The sequence below is a fragment of the Petromyzon marinus genome, unplaced genomic scaffold (assembly GCF_048934315.1).
Source record: "Petromyzon marinus isolate PM22_M1 ecotype Great Lakes invasive population unplaced genomic scaffold, UKy_Petmar_22M1.pri1.0 PM_G_Scaffold_19, whole genome shotgun sequence".
NCBI lineage: Eukaryota > Metazoa > Chordata > Hyperoartia > Petromyzontiformes > Petromyzontidae > Petromyzon > Petromyzon marinus.
In genome coordinates, this window is record NW_027422750.1 from 1,688,004 (window position 1) to 1,707,569 (window position 19,566).

Consider the following 19,566-nt stretch of genomic DNA (forward strand, 5'->3'; position numbering starts at 1 on the left):
CCATTGGGGTACCTTCAACTTGTTTGCAGAATGTTCCATTCCAGGTAAAGTAAGCGTTGGTGAGGCAGTGTGTCACCAGGGCCGGTACATCAGCATTCAGCCCTTGTTGGACCAAATCTCCAATGCTTGCAATGGTGTCAGGCACAGGAACTTTGATAAACAAAGAGACTACATCAAAACTATCGCCAGCAGCAGTGGCGGCGGTGGTGGTGTTGGGAATGGTGATGGTGGAGCTCCTGGTGGTGGTGGTGGGGGTGGTGGTGTTGGGAATGGTGATGGTGGAGCTGCTGGTGGTGGTGGTGGCGGTGGCTACCTACACTTGGCAGAGACGGCGTCACTCATCAGCAGGCACTCGGGAACCAGGATTGGGGCGCTCCGTCGCTCCCTCGCTGGGGGAACGAGAACATCACGCGCAGGGTGGGGAGAAAAACTCAACAACGCACGGAACTCCGTTGACGCTTCCCGAAATACAACAACAGCAGCATCAAGCAGCAGCAAGCAGCAGCAGCATCGTCAGGTCTGTTGATGTTTCTGCTTGTTGTTGTTGTTGTTGTCGTAGTTACCGGTGAAATGTCACCAGGTACTCGAATTGTAAAACGCTGTAGTGGATTTACTCTCCAACACACAACCAGTTAGTACTGAACTAGTATACTACACAATAGACTACACTATACACTACACTATAGACTACACTATACACTACACTGTACAGTACACTAAGTTTCAAGTTTCATTTATTAGGTATAGCCCTGTGAGCCATGCGGCTCTTAAGTCGGGTGCAACCGCAACAAACAAAACTTGAACACAGAACATCTTAAAGCGACAACGCGTAACAGAAACATCCTGGAATAAACCAGGAAATATTCCACTAAAAAAAAGTATTAAAACGCTGTGTGTTAAAATCAATGTGGTGCAAGCCAACAACAACAACAACCATAAGACAATTTAGATTAACCATATGTTTTCGAATCACCAAAATAAAGCTGTAAAAACAATGTAACAACAGTAATCATATACACTGTATACTACACTACACTATAAACTACACTATAATTGTAAATGTTGTAGTGGATTTACTATCCAACACACAACCAGTTAGTACTGAACCAGTATACTACACTATAGACTACACTATACACTACACTGTACAGTACACTATACACTGTATACTACACTACACTATAAACTACACTATAATTGTAAATGTTGTAGTGGGTTTACTCTCCAACACACAACCAGTTAGTACTGAACTAGTAGACTACACTATACACTACACTGTACAGTACACTATACACTGTATACTACACTACACTATAAACTACACTATAATTGTAAATGTTGTAGTGGATTTACTCTCCAACACACAAACGGTATGTGTTGAACTCGTATACTACACTATACACTACACTGTACAGTACACTATACACTCCACTATACATGAAACTGTATACTACACTACACTATAAACTACATTATAATTGTAAATGTTGTAGTGGGTTTACTCTCCAACACACAACCAGTTAGTACTGAACTAGTAGACTACACTATACACTACACTGTACAGTACACTATACACTGTATACTACACTACACTATAAACTACACTATAATTGTAAATGTTGTAGTGGATTTACTCTCCAACACACAAACGGTATGTGTTGAACTCGTATACTACACTATACACTACACTGTACAGTACACTATACACTCCACTATACATGAAACTGTATACTACACTATAAACTACTTTATAATTGTAAATGTTGTAGTGGGTTTACTCTCCAACACACAACCAGTTAGTACTGAACTAGTAGACTACACCATACACTACACTGTACAGTACACTAAACACTGTATACTACACTACACTATATACTACACTATAATTGTAAATGTTGCAGTGGGTTTACGCTCCAACACACAACGAGTTAGTGTTGAACTAGTATACTACACTATACACTACACTGTATACTACACTATACACTCCACTATACATGAAACTGTATACTACACTACACTATAAACTACATTATAATTGTAAATGTTGTAGTGGGTTTACTCTCCAACACACAACCAGTTAGTACTGAACTAGTAGACTACACTATACACTACACTGTACAGTACACTATACGCTGTATACTACACTACACTATAAACTACACTATAATTGTAAATGTTGTAGTGGATTTACTCTCCAACACACAAACGGTATGTGTTGAACTCGTATACTACACTATACACTACACTGTACAGTACACTATACACTCCACTATACATGAAACTGTATACTACACTACACTATAAACTACATTATAATTTTAAATGTTGTAGTGGGTTTACTCTCCAACACACAATCAGTTAGTACTGAACTAGTAGACTACACTATACACTACACTGTACAGTACACTAAACACTGTATACTACACTACACTATATACTACACTATAATTGTAAATGTTGCAGTGGGTTTACGCTCCAACACACAACGAGTTAGTGTTGAACTAGTATACTACACTATACACTACACTGTATACTACACTATACACTATACGATAAACGAGTAACTACTGAGCACGTTTTGTTTATGTGACACAAACCTTACTAATTGGCTGTGTCAGGTGATGGCGGGTTTAACGACAGAGCATTTATATTTACACCATCTCACCCAAACAAACTCTACTATGGACAGGATCAAAATCTCGTGTTTAGAAAGAGAGAGACGCAGACTTCAAATGTACAGCAGACATCAGGGTCAGACCCATGACCTCCTGCATATCGGGCGAGGTAGTTAACATCTCCTAGCCACCGTGATGATGAGAGACACCACAAATTCAAAATACAGAACAGGTGGCGGGCGTCAGCGCACCTTGCAGACGAACGCGGCGACGACGGCAGCAGCCCCGGCCACCAAGCCCAGCGCTGTCAACGTCGCCACCGCCACCACCACCACCATCATCAGCGACGTCCCCTTCGTGGACGAGGGGAGCGGCGCGGTCGCTGTGGGGTCGGAGGCGGCGTCGCCATTGCGCCGCCGCGGGGCTGACAGAGAACCGGGGCGGCGACAGAGAAGGGGCTCGGTGAGACCAGCACGCGGCGCCACCGGCTCAACGCGGCTTCGCGTTTTGTTCGTTCGCTGTTGTTGCACCCGACTTGAGAGCCGCACGGCTCGCAGGGCTACGCCCGATAAATGAAATGAAAAAAAAACTTGAAACTTCGCCTGCGGCAGGCAGACAATTTCAACCGAGAAGATGGATTCTGGCTTAGCAATCATTGGAAAGATTTGATAAACCATTTCATGTCTTAATTGATTGTTCATGCTTACAGTGGCTTTCAGACAGCATACATTAATTTTTCGTCTCCCCCCTCCTCTTTTCAGAACATAGATGGACTAGTCCTTCTAAATAAACTGCCAAATCGCTGTGCGTGGCGGTGACGTTTTATATAAATAAAAACACCGTTTAAAAATAAATAAATTAATGCTAACCGACACACCTGATGACGACCGTTTGTGTTATGGTCGAAACGTCGTGAGAATTTTTATTGTTTTATATATATTTTATTGTTTCCCTTCAACGTGACTTTACCGAAAGAGCTAATAATATGAACTGAGTGTTCCCTTCTCTGGTTGGGCATTTAATGAATTGTATGTATTTGGGAAGTTCGTGGCTGAGATTACCTTTGTTAAAGTCGCCAAGTACGATAACCAACGAATCTGGATTTGCTCGCTCCACACTCAGAATCTGATCGGCGAGCATGCGTTGGGCCTCTTTAACCTGAGGACAAGGCGGCAAATAAACTCCGACCAAAATGAGCGACGCGAACTCGCGAGGCGAGTAAAACGGTTTACAGGTTATAAAAATTGATTCAAGGAGTGGAGAACAATGTTGCAGAATCACTGTGACATCTACACACCAGCCACTATTAATGTAAAAACAAATACCACCGCCTTTCGTCTTGCCGGAGAGTGCTATGTCACGATCCGATCTTACAAGATGGAATCCTGCTAGTTGTAGCGAAGTGTCCGGAATCAAATCACACAGCCATGTTTCCGTGAAGCACAATGCAGAAACTGAAAGAAAGTCTTTGTTTTTTACCATCAGTAGCTGAAGTTCATCCATTTTGTTGTACAGTGAACGTACGTTGGAGAGGAAAAAGCTCGGAAGCACTGTTCGGATCCCGCGTCTGCGTAGCCGTACGAGAGCCCCCGACCGTTTACCCCTTGGGCGGCGTTTCGTTGCTTGAGCAAAGCCTAGCGCGGCATTGACTAGAATGCCTACTAATTCTGCCGCTGGAAGCAGAAAAGTAGGAATTAAATCCACAGGAGTTGTTTCCCTGATATTTAAAAGTTCGTCTCTTGTTAGAGAACTCCGAAAATCTTGGCAAAACACTGAATTGACAGACAAAACAAGACAAAACAGGGCGCACCGACCGGCTGAGGCTACTATCATCAGCGCCATCTTCGCACCAGCACGGGTGTGCTGAACAGCAGGCCTCTCTCACCAGCACTGGTGTGTTGAACAGTAGGCCCCTCTCACCAGCATGGGAGTGGTGAACAGCAGGCCCCTCTCACCAACACGGGTGTGATGAACAGTAGGCCTCTCTCACCAGCATGGGAGTGAACAGCAGGCCCCTCTCACCAACACGGGTGTGATGAACAGCAGGCCCCTCTCACCAGCACGGGTGTGATGAACAGCAGGCCCCTCTCACCAGCACGGGTGTGATGAACAGCAGGCCCCTCTCACCAGCACGGGTGTGTTGAACAGCAGGCCCCTCTCACCAGCACGGGTGTGTTGAACAGCAGGCCCCTCTCACCAGCATGGGTGTGTTGAACAGCAGGCCCCTCTCACCAGCACGGGTGTGCTGAAAAGTAGGCCCCTCTCACCAGCACGGGTGTGTTGAACAGCAGGCCCCTCTCACCAGCACGGGTGTGCTGAACAGTAGGCCCCTCAACACGGGTGTGCTGAACAGCAGGCCTCTCTCACCAGCACGGGTGTGCTGAACAGCAGGCCTCTCTCACCAACACGGGTGTGCTGAACAGTAGGCCCCTCAACAGCAGGCCCCTCTCACCAGCACGGGTGTGCTGAACAGCAGGCCCCTCAACACGGGTGTGCTGAACAGCAGGCCTCTCTCACCAGCACGGGTGTGCTGAACAGCAGGCCCCTCTCACCAACACGGATGTGATGAACAGCAGGCCCCTCAACACGGGTGTGCTGAACAGCAGGCCTCTCTCACCAGCACGGGTGTGCTGAACAGCAGGCCTCTCTCACCAACACAGGTGTGCTGAACAGTAGGCCCCTCTCACCAGCACGGGTGTGCTCAAAAGCAGGCCCCTCTCACCAGCACGGGTGTGCTGAACAGCAGGCCCCTCAACAGCAGGCCTCTCTCACCACCAAGGGTGTGCTGAACAGCAGGCCCCTCAAAACGGGTGTACTGAACAGCAGGCCTCTCTCACCAGCACGGGTGTGATGAACAGCAGGCCCCACAACAGCAGGCCTCTCTCACCAGCACGGGTGTGATGAACAACAGGCCTCTCTCACCAGCACGAGTGTGTTGAACAGCAAGCCCCTCTCAAGACAAAACTGGACAAAACTGGACAAAACAGGGCGCACCAACCGGCCGAGGCTGCCATCATCGGCGCCATCTTGACCACTGTCCTTGAAATTGATTGGTCCACACCCGAGACAGCTTTCTTTAGAGCCTCGTCTCACATGGTGTTGGACCAGAAGACGCCAAAAGGCGCACAACTAAAAGGCAATGCACCATCAGAGTATGAGAGCTCGGGGTAAGCATTTACCCCAGTGGAAACCTCATTTGCCAGTAACAAAATAAGGTGTCAGTTTTGCCACTCACCATCTTTTGCCAAGTGGCCTTCGTGATTGGACGGTCCCCCCAAACACCGCTCGCTCCGTTCACCTGCGACCGTCACGTTCAGCGTCGCCTCCCGTGCCACCGCAACGTCCTCCGTGTTGCACCGCCCGCAGACCACCATGCACCCAATCACGGGGCCGAGGCCCGCGGAGACGCGCCGGAGCCTCACGGAGCAGTCGCCCTTCGCCACGTCGCCCACGAGCGCGGCCACCCCGACGCCGACGACGTCGACGCCCGAGTTGTAGATCTGCGGACAAGAAAAAAGGAAAGGGCCGCGATCCGGTGTTGCCGCCCGCCCGCCCGCCCGCCCGCCCGACTCCGGTGCGGAGGAGGCGGCGAAGTCTCGCGATTTTTTTGTTTTTTATTCCCGCGGCGTATGAATTCGGCCGCGGTTTGATTGATGCCGATTGGCCGTGGCCCCGCCGTCATCCGCTTAAGTGGGCAGAGCCTTCTGCTGGGCAGGGGCAGTAAAGTGTTATCACTCGGCATGCGCGTCTCGTCAGTGACGTGTAAATATTCTTTGGGTCTTTCGGTAAAAGTCACGCAGATAGGTTCAAAGAAAATGAACATATCTACGTGACTTTGCCGAAAGAAGGGAAATAATAAAATAATAAACCATAATGAAATTATTATGTTTTATTTTTATTATTTTATTGTTTCCCTTCTACGTGGCGACTTTACCGAAAGAACCAAGAAGATGAATCCCTGCGGTCACGAAAGCTTTAAATCGAATTTTTACCGAAAGACCCAAAGAATATGAACTCGTAAAGTGACAAAAGCCTTAAGTCTAGTAATGTATAACTTATATTAGTGGTTTCTGGCATAGAGATCCACAGAAACTGGTTAAAGTTGTGGATTATCCGTGACTTTGAATTATCCACGGCCGTCTTCCCGATCTGTAAGTGCGGATAATCAAAGAGTCCACTTTATTTGTTTGGAACATCGCACGCTCTTTCCTTGTGCACGTGGGGCTTTATCCCTTGGGTGTGCCAGTTTCATTCAATAGGAAGCCGTTCAATTACGAAATTAGGCAAACTTCTTAAAACGAGATCCTTATTTAAAACAACAAAAAAGTGGCACTCGACGAGACGTTAGCTGGGTCGTTAAGTGACACCGTCACTCCTCCGGAGCAAAACCAACACGCGCAAATAACGCGCCGCCGGTTAAACAGAAACCGCGGCGTGTCAATGCCAGCGGCGACACGGACGGGGGAGTCAGGTCGTTCAAAGTTAGAGCCGGGATGAGGTCCGCCCATCACCTGGATGACGTCGCCAATGGGCGTGTTCTTCGAGTAGAACGCGGGCAACACGGACCACTTGACGATGACGTGATTCGGGTCGGTCGGCGGCGGTGAGAAAGAGCAGTTGATGGTCAAGCTCACCCCCTCCGTCACGTCCAGCCTCTCCGGCAGGGAGAGCCGGAGCTTTGCTGCGAACGTTACATCTGCACGGGAAGAGAGGAGAAAGAGAGTTTAACACGTAGTAGGCTTTCGCGACCAATATTATTCACAATAAAGGTTGTTTTTGGGTTAGATCGCGTTATTTATAAATGTGTCGTAACCCTCCACCACCCGACACGGCCAATCAGCAAAAAAAAAGTGTCACGTTGACAAAAGACAAATAGTTCACTACTTTAGCCCCACACCGGTGGTGTTGAAGAGTGAATCCACAACATTTACAGTTTGAGTATTATTAAATAATACATATTACAATTCCTTATAGGGGAAACACATGCTAATTAACGGATTACTAACGTAGCATATAATCACTAACACACATTACAACTAATTACTAATCTACAACTCATTACTAATCATAACCAATGGCTGATTACCAATCGATTATATAATTACAATTCCCCCCCTGCCTCTCATCACTGCACCTGATATGAGTTAAATGATGACGTCACCCTGCTGCTCTATTTAAGACCGGGAGCAAGCGAGGGCTTTACCATTCTGGCAAATTGCCCGATGATGCTGGATGTATTTACCAGCGAAACGTCGTACTCAAACTGTAAATGTGGATTCACTCTTTAACACACCGGTGGGCTAAAGTAGTGAATTATTTGTCTTTTGTCAACGTGACACTTTTTTTTGCTGATTGGCCGTGTCGGGTGGTGGAGGGTTACGACACATTTATAAATAACGCGATCTAACCCAAAAACCTTTATTATGAATAATATTGGTCGCGAAAGCCTACGTGTTAAACTAATCAAAGAGGAGTTGTGTTAAGATGTTCCAACACCAAATAGACACCTTTTGCAGGGAACCAAGTCTGAAAATGACCACACATACGGTACGTGTGGTGACCATGCAAACAACCTCTGATAATATATGCAGTGCTTTAATAATAATAATGTAACTATATTCTTGGTTCTTTCGGTAAAGTCAAGTAGAAGGGAAACAATAAAATAATAAATACATTGCTTGCCGTGGTTTTTCACACCTGATGATGATTGCTTGTGTTGCAGTCTAAACATCGTGATAATTTTATTGTTTTATATATATATTATTATTTTATTGTTTCCCTTCTACGTGGTGACTTTACCGAAAGAAGCAAGAATATGAATCCCTGCAGTCACGAAAGCTTTAAATAAAAAAAGTAACGTGACTATAATGTTATATGCATTGTCTTTGAGAAACCGATTGGTCTACACCAGAGACAGCCTTGTTCTTAATGGCCTAGCCTCACCATTGTCAGACCAGGGAACGCCAACAACAGTACAAAGACAATGCGCTATTTCTAGATTTGAAGATTTCGTGACTGCAAGGATTCATACTCTTTGGTTTTTTCGGGAAAGTCACGTGGGTAAAAAAAAATCTATAAAATAAATGAAAACAACTAAATTAAATCATTTAATTTAGTTGTTTAATTCAGCTGTTATCATTTAGATTCTAGATTTTTTTTTTTACCTACGTGACTTTACCGAAAAAACCAAAGAGTACAATGCACTATATATATATTTTTTATCAGACCATGTCTGTTTGCATGTTCACCACAAGTACGTGTAGCTGATGCAGTAATTGATTCCTTGACAAAGTTATCTATTTGGTATTTGAACATAATAACATGTTTTCTTGGTCATTTCGGTAAAGTCACATAGAAGGGAATTTTATTGTTTTATATTGTTATTATTTTATTGTTTCCCTTCTACATGGTGACTTTACCGAAAGAACCAAGAATATGAATCCCTGCAGTCCCGAAAGCTTTAAATTAAAATATAATAACATCTGTTTTCTTGGTCAAAAGGGTCAAATCTATTATTATATTTAATACTTTGATACTGGTGAAAAGGTATCCCGTGATAGAGCTGCTCACCCCGAGCTATGAATGCTCCGATACGTGTGGCATTCTCCTGTAGCTCGCCATTGCTCAAGCGCAGGCCCTGGGCTGTTTATTTGTTCAATGCACAGAACACTGGCGATTCCAGCCACCCTATTAGCCTCTCCAAATGATGAACTCTGCTGATAACAGCGATGTCGGAAACCTGCTGCCACAACTACGGATTATACGATGGCGGTGCTGACGCGTCTACGGATGACGACGACGATGACGACGCTAGACAAGACGATGCCGAACAACGGCGTCAATGACGATTACCGTCACGGTGACGCTTGCTGGATGCTGCCGCTGCGGTTTCTTGTTCGTGTTATTGTTTCGTTGCGGTTGCAACCCGATTCAAGAGCCGCATGGCTCACAGGGCTCTAACCAATAAGCGAACTGGACTGGTCGGTGTTCACGGTGGTTGTTACCTCGGACCGCGACGGAGGCCAGAAGGAGCACCGCTAGACACCGCGGCAACATGGCGTGGCCGGCGCGTTCTTGCTGCCGCTGGTGTAGCTGGTACACCACCACCGTCCCCTTCTCCTCCCGCCGTGAACCCTATGTATGTTGCGTATTAAAACACAATGCATTTCACACCATTAGATTATTGATTAAGACAATGCACACACCACTACAATGACATTATACAATACAAATAAGTTAACATCTCTAACCTGCAATAAGTCGATCAGACACCATCCTTCCACCGCACTTCATATTTTAGACCTTAATAATTCACAGTATTTTATAGCATTGAAATGGACGTTCACATTCAGCTCTGAGGCGGCGACCATTGGTTCTTGTACCTCGTCAACAACACCAGCGTTATCGACTGTTACATCACAGCAACATCGCACTCTCCTCACCAAAACGCATTTACAGTGGACGACCGCTTTGGAATACGTTGAATTTGGTCCACGTCGTGTATTTGACGAGAGAAAAAATGTCTTGGGATCCGTCTTGCTTGGGGTACGACGCGCTTGCTGCAACTTGTATGGGTCGGGATGAGTCACCGCGTAGAGTAGAGCCCGTTCACGACTTAAACAAAGTGCCGCTCCTCAGTCTGCCTGTCCAGTAGATCTCGTTCAGTGCGCAACCCTTTTGCTACAACTCTCCGTGAATTTCCACGTGGTGTTTTTTGTCATTTTAACGTTAATTTTTTTTGTCAATTCATTCAAGAAGGTTAGTGAGGAAAGCCAAGCAGTGAAGAAAATGGCGAGGATCACTGTCGACGTGAAATAAGAGATCGTAGAAAAAAGTATGACAGCGGCGTGCGCGTCACTGATCTTGCGGTGGCATCGCGTATATGCCGAGAGCAACAATTTAGACGATGGTGAAGAAAACATAACGAAGCCATCGAATCAGCTAACGTTGCAAAAGGGGGTGAAATTTATATCAAACACAAAGATCACGGACATCAGAGCAAGTAGAAACATTGTCTTCTTTGGTTCTTTTGGTAAAGTCACGTAGAATGAGAATAAAATAACAAATTGATAAAATAAAATAAAATAACACAATAATATTCTCACGACGTTTCGGCCACAACACAAGCGGCCTTCATCAGGTGAAGGGACGAGACTGTCTGGTAGGACAGCGCTGGAGTGAAAGAGCCACGTTCAGATCACGGCCTTTAAGCTGTGTGAGAGGAACAAAGCGCCTTGACAAAGGAATTAGCATATAATTTAGCATTGAAATGGCTGAATGATTAGCTTGTGACTGGTCACAGAAATAGTTATGTTAAAAGTTAAAGCATACACATCCGCAGAGGCACCCCTTGACAATGGAATTAGCATAGAATTTAGCATTGAAATAGCTAAGTTAAAGCATACACATCCGCAGAGGCACCCCTTGACAATGGAATTAGCATAGAATTTAGCATTGAAATAGCTGAGTGATTAGCTTGTAACTGCTCACAGAAATAGCTACGTTAAAGTCAGACCATACACATTCACCGAGGCACTTAGTACAAATCAAACAGGAGAATTTAGCATTGAAATAACTAGGCGAATTTAGCATTGAAATAACTGAGTGATTAGCTAGTGACTGGTCACAGAAATGACTATGTTGAAGTCAAGGCCTACACATCTAAGCTATTCACAGTACTATATAGTGAACCAATAAACAACTAAAATAAAAATTACCTTAATGTTATCAATAAACTCTATATTCTCCAATCAGCTAAGCTACCAATAATAAGTCGTTATATATCACAATGCTATATGGCGAAAAAATGGGTGGATTCTTACCCTCAACTTTAGCACCACGGATAGCTACGGGCCCCGTTCAGACGGACGAGTTCGTCCATGGTCGGAACAGAGGAGGGGGAGAGAGACAGCTGCGAGGCCCTAGTATACTCCATGTTGTAAAACCATACCATTAACCGTGGTGTGAGAGGTATTAAGAGGCAATGCTGGCGAAAGAGCTGCGGTCTGAAGGTCATCGTAAAAATACAATTAATTAAGAACAGAAATGATTTAAAACATCTTTCCAGTGGTTACTAAGCCAGAATCCATCTTCTCGGTTGAAATTGTCTCTGTGCTTGTATATGTGAATGGCCTCATGAACGAATCTCTCATGGTAGCCGGTTGGTTTGCAAAGAACCTCCGTCTTGGAGAAGTCAATGTCATGTGAGCCCACTGAATTATAACAGTGATCTGCCACGGCAGAGGAGTTCGTCCTACCGTGTTTCAAGTCTGCTTTATGTTCGCGGATGCGGTCCGAGATATGTCTTTTGGTTTCTCCAATGTAGCTACTACCACAGAGGCACTTTAGTTTGTAAACGCCCGGGTACTGTATGTCTGGAACAGCATCTTTTACAGATGGAACTAAATCACGGATTTTATGTACTGTGTTGAATCGGACCTGGATCTTGTGTTTATTCAGGATTTTGGAGATCTTTTTTAGTGACCCCTGCAATGTAGGGTAAGGTGATGGTTTTGAGTGGCTCCACAAGAGGATCCTTCTTCATGACTGGAGTGATGGCTTTGCGGATTGTGTAGCCGGAGTAGCCATTAGCCCTGAGAGCCTGGTGTACGTGCTTGAGTTCACTGATAATGTGTTCCTGGTCGGAAATGCATTGGGCTCTATGGCATAGAGTCTTGATGAGGGAGTTCTTCTGGGATGGATGGTGGTGGGAATCCGGTTTCAAGTAAGCATCTGTATGGATAGCTTTCCTGTAGACAGAGTGGCTCATTGAACCATCATGTCTCCTTTTAATTAAGACATCCAAAAAGGGTAGTTTGCCATCTTTTTCGACCTCCATGGTAAATCTGATGGCTGGGTGTATGGAATTGATATGGTCGCGGAATTGGTCTAGAGCAGGCTGGCCATGTGGCCAGATGACAAAGGTGTCATCAACGTACCTCTTCCATAAGGTCGGGCGTAGAGTGGCAGTCTGGATGGCGTCAGTTTCAAATTTTTCCATGAATACGTTGGCTACAACCGGAGATAGGAGGGAGCCCATTGGGGTGCCCTCAGTTTGTTTGTAGAAAGTTCCATTCCAGGTGAAGTATGTGTTGGTTAAGCAATGTCTCACCAGGGGGAGTACATCAGTATGCAGTCCTTGATGAACCAGGTCTTCAATGATAGCGATGGTGTCAGGTACCGGGACTTTGGTGAACAAGGACACCACATCAAAACTGACAAGCAGGTCGTTTGGGGACAGGGAAATGCCTTTGATTGTCGATAGCAGGTGAGTAGAATTTAGTACCGCAGACGTGGTTTTTCCAGTGAAAGGTCGCAGTATATCAGCAAGAAAACGTGCCAGTTTGTAGGTGGGGGAGTTGATAGTAGAGACGATGGGACGAAGGGGTGTATCTTCTTTGTGTATCTTTGGAAGGCCATATAATCTTGGTGGTCTGGCAGCAGAGGGTTTCAACGAGAACTGTTTGATCTCATCAATTAATGCTGTTGAATCAGAGATGATTTTGTTCGTTTTGGTGACCAGGCTGTTGGTGGGATCTCTTTTTATTTTTGTATAGCTGCCATCGTCGAGTAGTTCTTGAATTTTGTTGTTATATTCTGTTTTGTCCATGATGACAGTGGCATTGCCTTTGTCGGCTGAGAGGACGACAATATCATCCCTCTTTTTTAATTGAGATAATTCAAAACGTTCGTCTTTGCTGATGTTGCTGGGTGGCAACTTAGCGTTTTTGAGGGTTGCAGCGATTTCAGATCTTGCTACGCTGCAGAGATGTGACTCAAGCCCTTGAGTGCAACGTCGACATGGGCAATGATATCATTAACCGGTAAGTGTCTCGGTGTGACAGCAAACTTTAGACCTTTAGCTAAAACGGATTTCAGACCATCTGAAATTATTATTGTGTTATTTTATTTGATCAATTTATTATTTTATTCTCATTCTACGTGACTTTACCGAAAGAACCAAAGAAGATGAATCATTGCAGTCACGAAAGCTTTAAATCGAAATTTAACCGCCTCTACGGGGAGGGATTCCACACATCCTTAAGATCATTCAAAAGACTCCGGGATAAGAAGGCTCAACTAATCGAGTCTCTCACCTTTCTGAAGAGATGCCGCGACTCTAAGGTAATACCAACCGCATTTACACTAACCTCTGCTGTTGCAACTTCTCTCAATGCAAAACGAATTCTAGCTAGAACTAGCTTCGCTCTTATCTCGGAAAAAATCAGACTTACACGCACCGAACTCGATCAGTTAGACAAGACACTCTACAAATCACACTTAAAATTGACAGCAACAATGTCTACATCGGATTGGGAACATGTAGACAATATGACTACCTCTTCGGCTGCCACTATGTCGAACAAATGTAGGGACAATTTGATTTCCAAATTCAATCACCTCTCCAGCAAAAAATCGGATCCACACACCGAAAAGATAGACGTCAACAAAGTCGTAATTAATCGCAGTAACAGTTCCATTTCTGATGGTCTGAAATCCGTTTTAGCTAAAGGTCTAAACTTTGCTGTCACACCGAGACACTTACCAGTTAATGATATCATTGCCCATGTCGACGTTGCACTCAAGGGCTTGAGTCACATCTCTGCAGACGTAGCAAGATCTGAAATCGCTGCAACCCTCAAAAACGCTAAGTTGCCACCCAGCAACATCAGCAAAGACGAACGTTTTGAATTATCTCAATTAAAAAAGAGGGATGATATTGTCGTCCTCTCAGCCGACAAAGGCAATGCCACTGTCATCATGGACAAAACAGAATATAACAACAAAATTCAAGAACTACTCGACGATGGCAGCTATACAAAAATAAAAAGAGATCCCACCAACAGCCTGGTCACCAAAACGAACAAAATCATCTCTGATTCAACAGCATTAATTGATTAGATCAAACAGTTCTCGTTGAAACCCTCTGCTGCCAGACCACCAAGATTATATGGCCTTCCAAAGATACACAAAGAAGATACACCCCTTCGTCCCATCGTCTCTACTATCAACTCCCCCACCTACAAACTGGCACGTTTTCTTGCTGATATACTGCGACCTTTCACTGGAAAAACCACCTCTGCGGTACTAAATTCTACTCACCTGGTATCGACAATCAAAGGCATTTCCCTGTCCCCAAACGACCTGCTTGTCAGTTTTGATGTGGTGTCCTTGTTCACCAAAGTCCCGGTACCTGACACCATCGCTATCATTGAAGACCTGGTTCATCAAGGACTGCATACTGATGTACCCCCCCTGGTGAGACATTGCTTAACCAACACATACTTCACCTGGAATGGAACTTTCTACAAACAAACTGAGGGCACCCCAATGGGCTCCCCCCTATCTCCGGTTGTAGCCAACGTATTCATGGAAAAATTTGAAACTGACGCCATCCAGACTGCCACTCTACGCCCGACCTTATGGAAGAGGTACGTTGATGACACCTTTGTCATCTGGCCACATGGCCAGCCTGCTCTAGACCAATTCCGCGACCACATCAATTCCATACACCCAGCCATCAGATTTACCATGGAGGTCGAAAAAGATGGCAAACTACCCTTTTTGGATGTCTTAATTAAAAGGAGACATGATGGTTCAATGAGCCACTCTGTCTACAGGAAAGCTACCCATACAGATGCTTACTTGAAACCGGATTCCCACCACCATCCATCCCAGAAGAACTCCCTCATCAAGACTCTATACCATAGAGCCCAATGCATTTCCGACCAGGAACACATTACCAGTGAACTCAAGCAGGTACACCAGGCTCTCAGGGCTAATGGCTACTCCGACTACACAATCCGCAAAACCATCACTCCAGTCATGAAGAAGGATCCTCTTGTGGAGCCACTCAAAACTATTACCTTACCCTACATTGCAGGGGTCACTAAAAAAGATCTCCAAAATCCTGAATAAACACAAGATCCAGGTCCGATTCAACACAGTACATAAAATCCGTGATTTAGTTCCATCTGTAAAAGATGCTGTTCCAGACATACAGTACCCGGGCGTTTACAAACTAAAGTGCCTCTGTGGTAGTAGCTACATTGGAGAAACCAAAAGACATATCTCGGACCGCATCCGCGAACATAAAGCAGACTTGAAACACGGTAGGACGAACTCCTCTGCCGTGGCAGATCACTGTTATAATTCAGTGGGCTCACATGACATTGACTTCTCCAAGACGGAGGTTCTTTGCAAACCAACCGGCTACCATGAGAGATTCGTTCATGAGGCCATTCACATATACAAGCACAGAGACAATTTCAACCGAGAAGATGGATTCTGGCTTAGTAACCACTGGAAAGATGTTTTAAATCATTTCTGTTCTTAATTAATTGTATTTTTACGATGACCTTCAGACCGCAGCTCTTTCGCCAGCATTGCCTCTTAATACCTCTCACACCACGGTTAATGGTATGGTTTTACAACATGGAGTATACTAGGGCCTCGCAGCTGTCTCTCTCCCCCTCCTCTGTTCCGACCATGGACGAACTCGTCCGTCTGAACGGGGCCCGTAGCTATCCGTGGTGCTAAAGTTGAGGCTTAAAGGCCGTGATCTGAACGTGGCTCTTTCACTCCAGCGCTGTCCTACCAGACAGTCTCGTCCCTTCACCTGATGAAGGCCGCTTGTGTTGTGGCCGAAACGTCGTGAGAATATTATTGTTATTTTATTTTATCAATTTATTATTTTATTCTTATTCTACGTGACTTTACCGAAAGAACCAAAGAAGATGAATCATTGCAGTCACGAAAGCTTTAAATCGAAATATTTGTCTTTGTTGTGTGTATGAGATGCATGTGTGTGTGTGTATATGGGAAGCGGTAGTGCAGCGGTGAGCGTGCTGCACTACGAACCTGGCGACCTGAGTGATTCCCACTCACGGCCAACACCAGCGACGATGATCTGAACCAGTCCTGGGCTTCCCCTGGGTCGACTCAGTTTAAAACCTAGTAGGCTTTTGCGACCAATATCATCCATAATAAAGGGACCTTTTTTTGGGTTAGATTGCGTAAATATAAATGTGTCGTTAAACCCGCCACCACCTGACACAGCCAATTAGTAAGGTTTGTCACGTAAACAAAACGTGCCAATTAGTTACTGCTTCAGCACACTGGTTGTGTATTGGATAGTAAACCCAGAACATTTACCATTAGAGTATGACGTTTCACTGATTATTACAACCAGCTTCATCAGGCGATTTGCCATAATTGTGAAGAAGTATTCCTGTTTCCGTCTTTGAAGTCAACTCAGCCTTAAATGAGTACTTGGTGCAGGGTGTGAACATCGCCACTTGGGAGACAAATGCGGCCGGGCGTGGTGTTTGGCCACCCACCCCATCGTGTGCTGGGCCGGCCTTCATAGGTGTTGGCTCCCAGCGATTGCCCCGAGTCTGTTAAGGCTATACGGGGGTCTTTGTCTTTGTGTCTATGAGATGCATGCGAGTGTGTGTGTATGAGATGTGTGTGTGTATGAGATGTGTGTGTGTGTATGAGATGTGTGTGTATATGAGATGCATGTGTATATGAGATGCGTGTGTGTGTATGAGATGCATGTGTGTGTATGAGATGCGTGGGTGTGTATGAGATGTGTGTGTGTATGAGATGTGTGTGTGTGTATGAGATGCGTGTGTGTATGAGATGCGTGTGTGTGTGTATGAGATGTGTGTGTGTATGAGATGCACTGCTGTATAATAATGTACTACTCACTACTGAGTACACAGACAGTCCCCACTGTGTTCACAGCTACCACCCCAATGCACGCATAAACTCAACTCAGTCATTAAAAATGTTAAGTTATGTTTAGCAAACAATAGTCATTGCAACGTTATACTTGAATCTAATAACAAGTTTAAGGCACTGCTGTATAATAATGTACTTGTCACTACTAACCACACAGTACCCACTGTGTTCACAGCTACCACCCCAACGCACACATAAACTCAACACACACTCACACAGTGCGCTAACCACTGCACCGCCGCTCCCCACACACACACAGTGCGCTAACCACTGCACCACCGCTCCCCACACACACACAGTGCGCTAACCACTGCACCACCGCTCCCCACGTCCACCACAACCTGGCACCCGATGATGTATCGATCGGCCCGGCTTACCGTGGCTGCTGCGCCAAGTCACCTGCAGAGAAAATCGATTCAAATTTCGATTAACTATTCTCGCGCCGATTCCTAATGGGATAACATTAGGAATCGATTATAATAGAATTACGGATGTATGAGTCGATTTCAATTGGGACAACATGGGAACCGATTTATTTGTGGCTTAGGCTAATAAAATCGATTTGCATTGGGATAACATGGGAATCAACAGTGGTCTAAAATGAACCTTCATTAATCGATTCCTACTGTGTAGACGTGGGAATCGACCACGTTAGACGATCACGTGTGTGGGCGTGGTCTCTCAACGTCAATCAACCAGGTAGGGCGTTGACTGGTGGAGAGTTTGGGATCTGATTGATTGATTGATTGCTTCTGTGGACAGGTGTCTTTTATACAGGTAACGAGCTGAGATTAGGAGCACTCCCTCTAAGAGTGTGCTCCTGAGATTAGGAGCACTCCCTCTAAGAGTGTGCTCCTAATCTCAGCTCGTTACCTGTATAAAAGACACCTGGGAGCCAGAAATCTTTCTGATTGAGAGGGAGTCAAATACTTATTCTTAGTTTTTTCGGTAAAGTCACGTTGAAGAGAAACAACAAAATAACAAAATATATATAAAAACAATAAAAAATTCTCACGACGTTTCGACCATAACTCAAACGGTCATCATCAGGTGTGTCGGTTTGCATAAATTTATTTTTAAAAAACGGCACATTTATTTATTTATAAAAAAACGTTGGCGTCACGCGCAGCGATTGGCAGTTTGCCCAGGACTAGTCCATCTATTTTTCGAAAAGAGGAGGGGGGAGACGAAATTTTACATCACGGATGCTGTCTGAAAGCCACTGTAAGCGTGAACAATCAATCAAGAACTGAAATGATTTATCAAATCTTTCCAATGATTGCTAAGATAGAATCCATCTTCTCGGTTGAAATTGTCTCTGTGTTTGTATATGTGGATAGCCTCATGAACGAATCTCTCATGGAAGCCAGATGGCTTACAAAGAACCTCCGTCTTGGAAAAGTCAATGGCATGTGAGCCTACTGAATTAGAACAATGATCTGCTACGGCCGAGGTGTTGGTCCTACCGTGTTTAAGGTCTGCTTTATGTTCACGAATGCGGTCCGAGACATGGCGTTTGGTTTCTCCAATGTAACTACTACCACAGAGGCAACTTAGTTTGTAGACACCAGGGTATTGTATGTCTGGAATCACATCTTTTACAGATGGAACCAGATCACGGATTTTATGTAATGTGTTGAAACGGACCTGGATCTTGTGTTTATTCAAGATTTTGGAGATCTTTTTTGTGATCCCAGCAATGTAGGGTAAAGTGATGGTTTTGAAAGGCTCCTCAAGAGGGTTCTTCTTCATGGTTTGAGTGATAGCTTTGCGGATTGTATAGTCGGAGTAACCATTAGCCCTAAGAGCTTGGTGTACGTGCTTGAGTTCACTGCTTATGTGTTCCTGGTCGGATATGCATTGGGCTCTATGATACAGAGTCTTGATGAGAGAATTCTTCTGTGATGGATGGTGGTGGGAATCCGGTTTCAGATAAGCATCCGTATGGGTAGCTTTCCTGTAGACAGAGTGGCTCATTGAACCATCAGGTCTCTTTTTAATTAGGACATCCAAAAAAGGTATCTTGCCATCTATTTCGACTTCCATGGTAAATCTGATGGCTGGGTGTATGGAATTGATGTGGTCGAAGAATTGGTCTAGAGCAGGCCGGCCATGTGGCCAGATGACAAAAGTGTCATCCACGTACCTCTTCCATAAGGTTGGGCGCAGAGTGGCAGTCTGGATGGCGTCAGTCTCAAATTTCTCC

At 45.0% G+C, this 19,566-nt stretch overlaps 1 protein-coding gene across 1 annotated transcript; it reads right to left on the reverse strand.

Annotated features, from left to right (window-relative positions):
- Window positions 1-316: 316 nt before the first annotated feature.
- Window positions 317-17,808, reverse strand: LOC142912152 (uncharacterized). The gene is made up of 6 exons (XM_076060463.1): window positions 17,738-17,808; window positions 9,620-9,749; window positions 7,127-7,311; window positions 5,851-6,115; window positions 2,867-3,039; window positions 317-389 (listed from the first exon to the last, which is right to left on the reverse strand). Exons 2-6 carry the CDS (start codon window positions 9,669-9,671, stop codon window positions 342-344), a joined length of 723 nt encoding a protein of 240 aa, XP_075916578.1. The 5' UTR covers window positions 9,672-9,749; window positions 17,738-17,808; the 3' UTR covers window positions 317-341.
- Window positions 17,809-19,566: the final 1,758 nt, after the last annotated feature.

Coding starts and splice junctions, on each gene's coding strand:
- LOC142912152 (XM_076060463.1), bottom strand. CDS start 9,671: ATGTTGCCGCGGTGTCTAGCGGTGCTCCTTCTGGCCTCCGTCGCGGTC. Junction 7,312..9,619: donor GGCCTCCGTCGCGGTCCGAG/GTAACAACCACC, acceptor CTTCCCGTGCAG/ATGTAACGTTCGCAGCAAAG. Junction 6,116..7,126: donor CCATTGGCGACGTCATCCAG/GTGATGGGCGGA, acceptor TCTTGTCCGCAG/ATCTACAACTCGGGCGTCGA.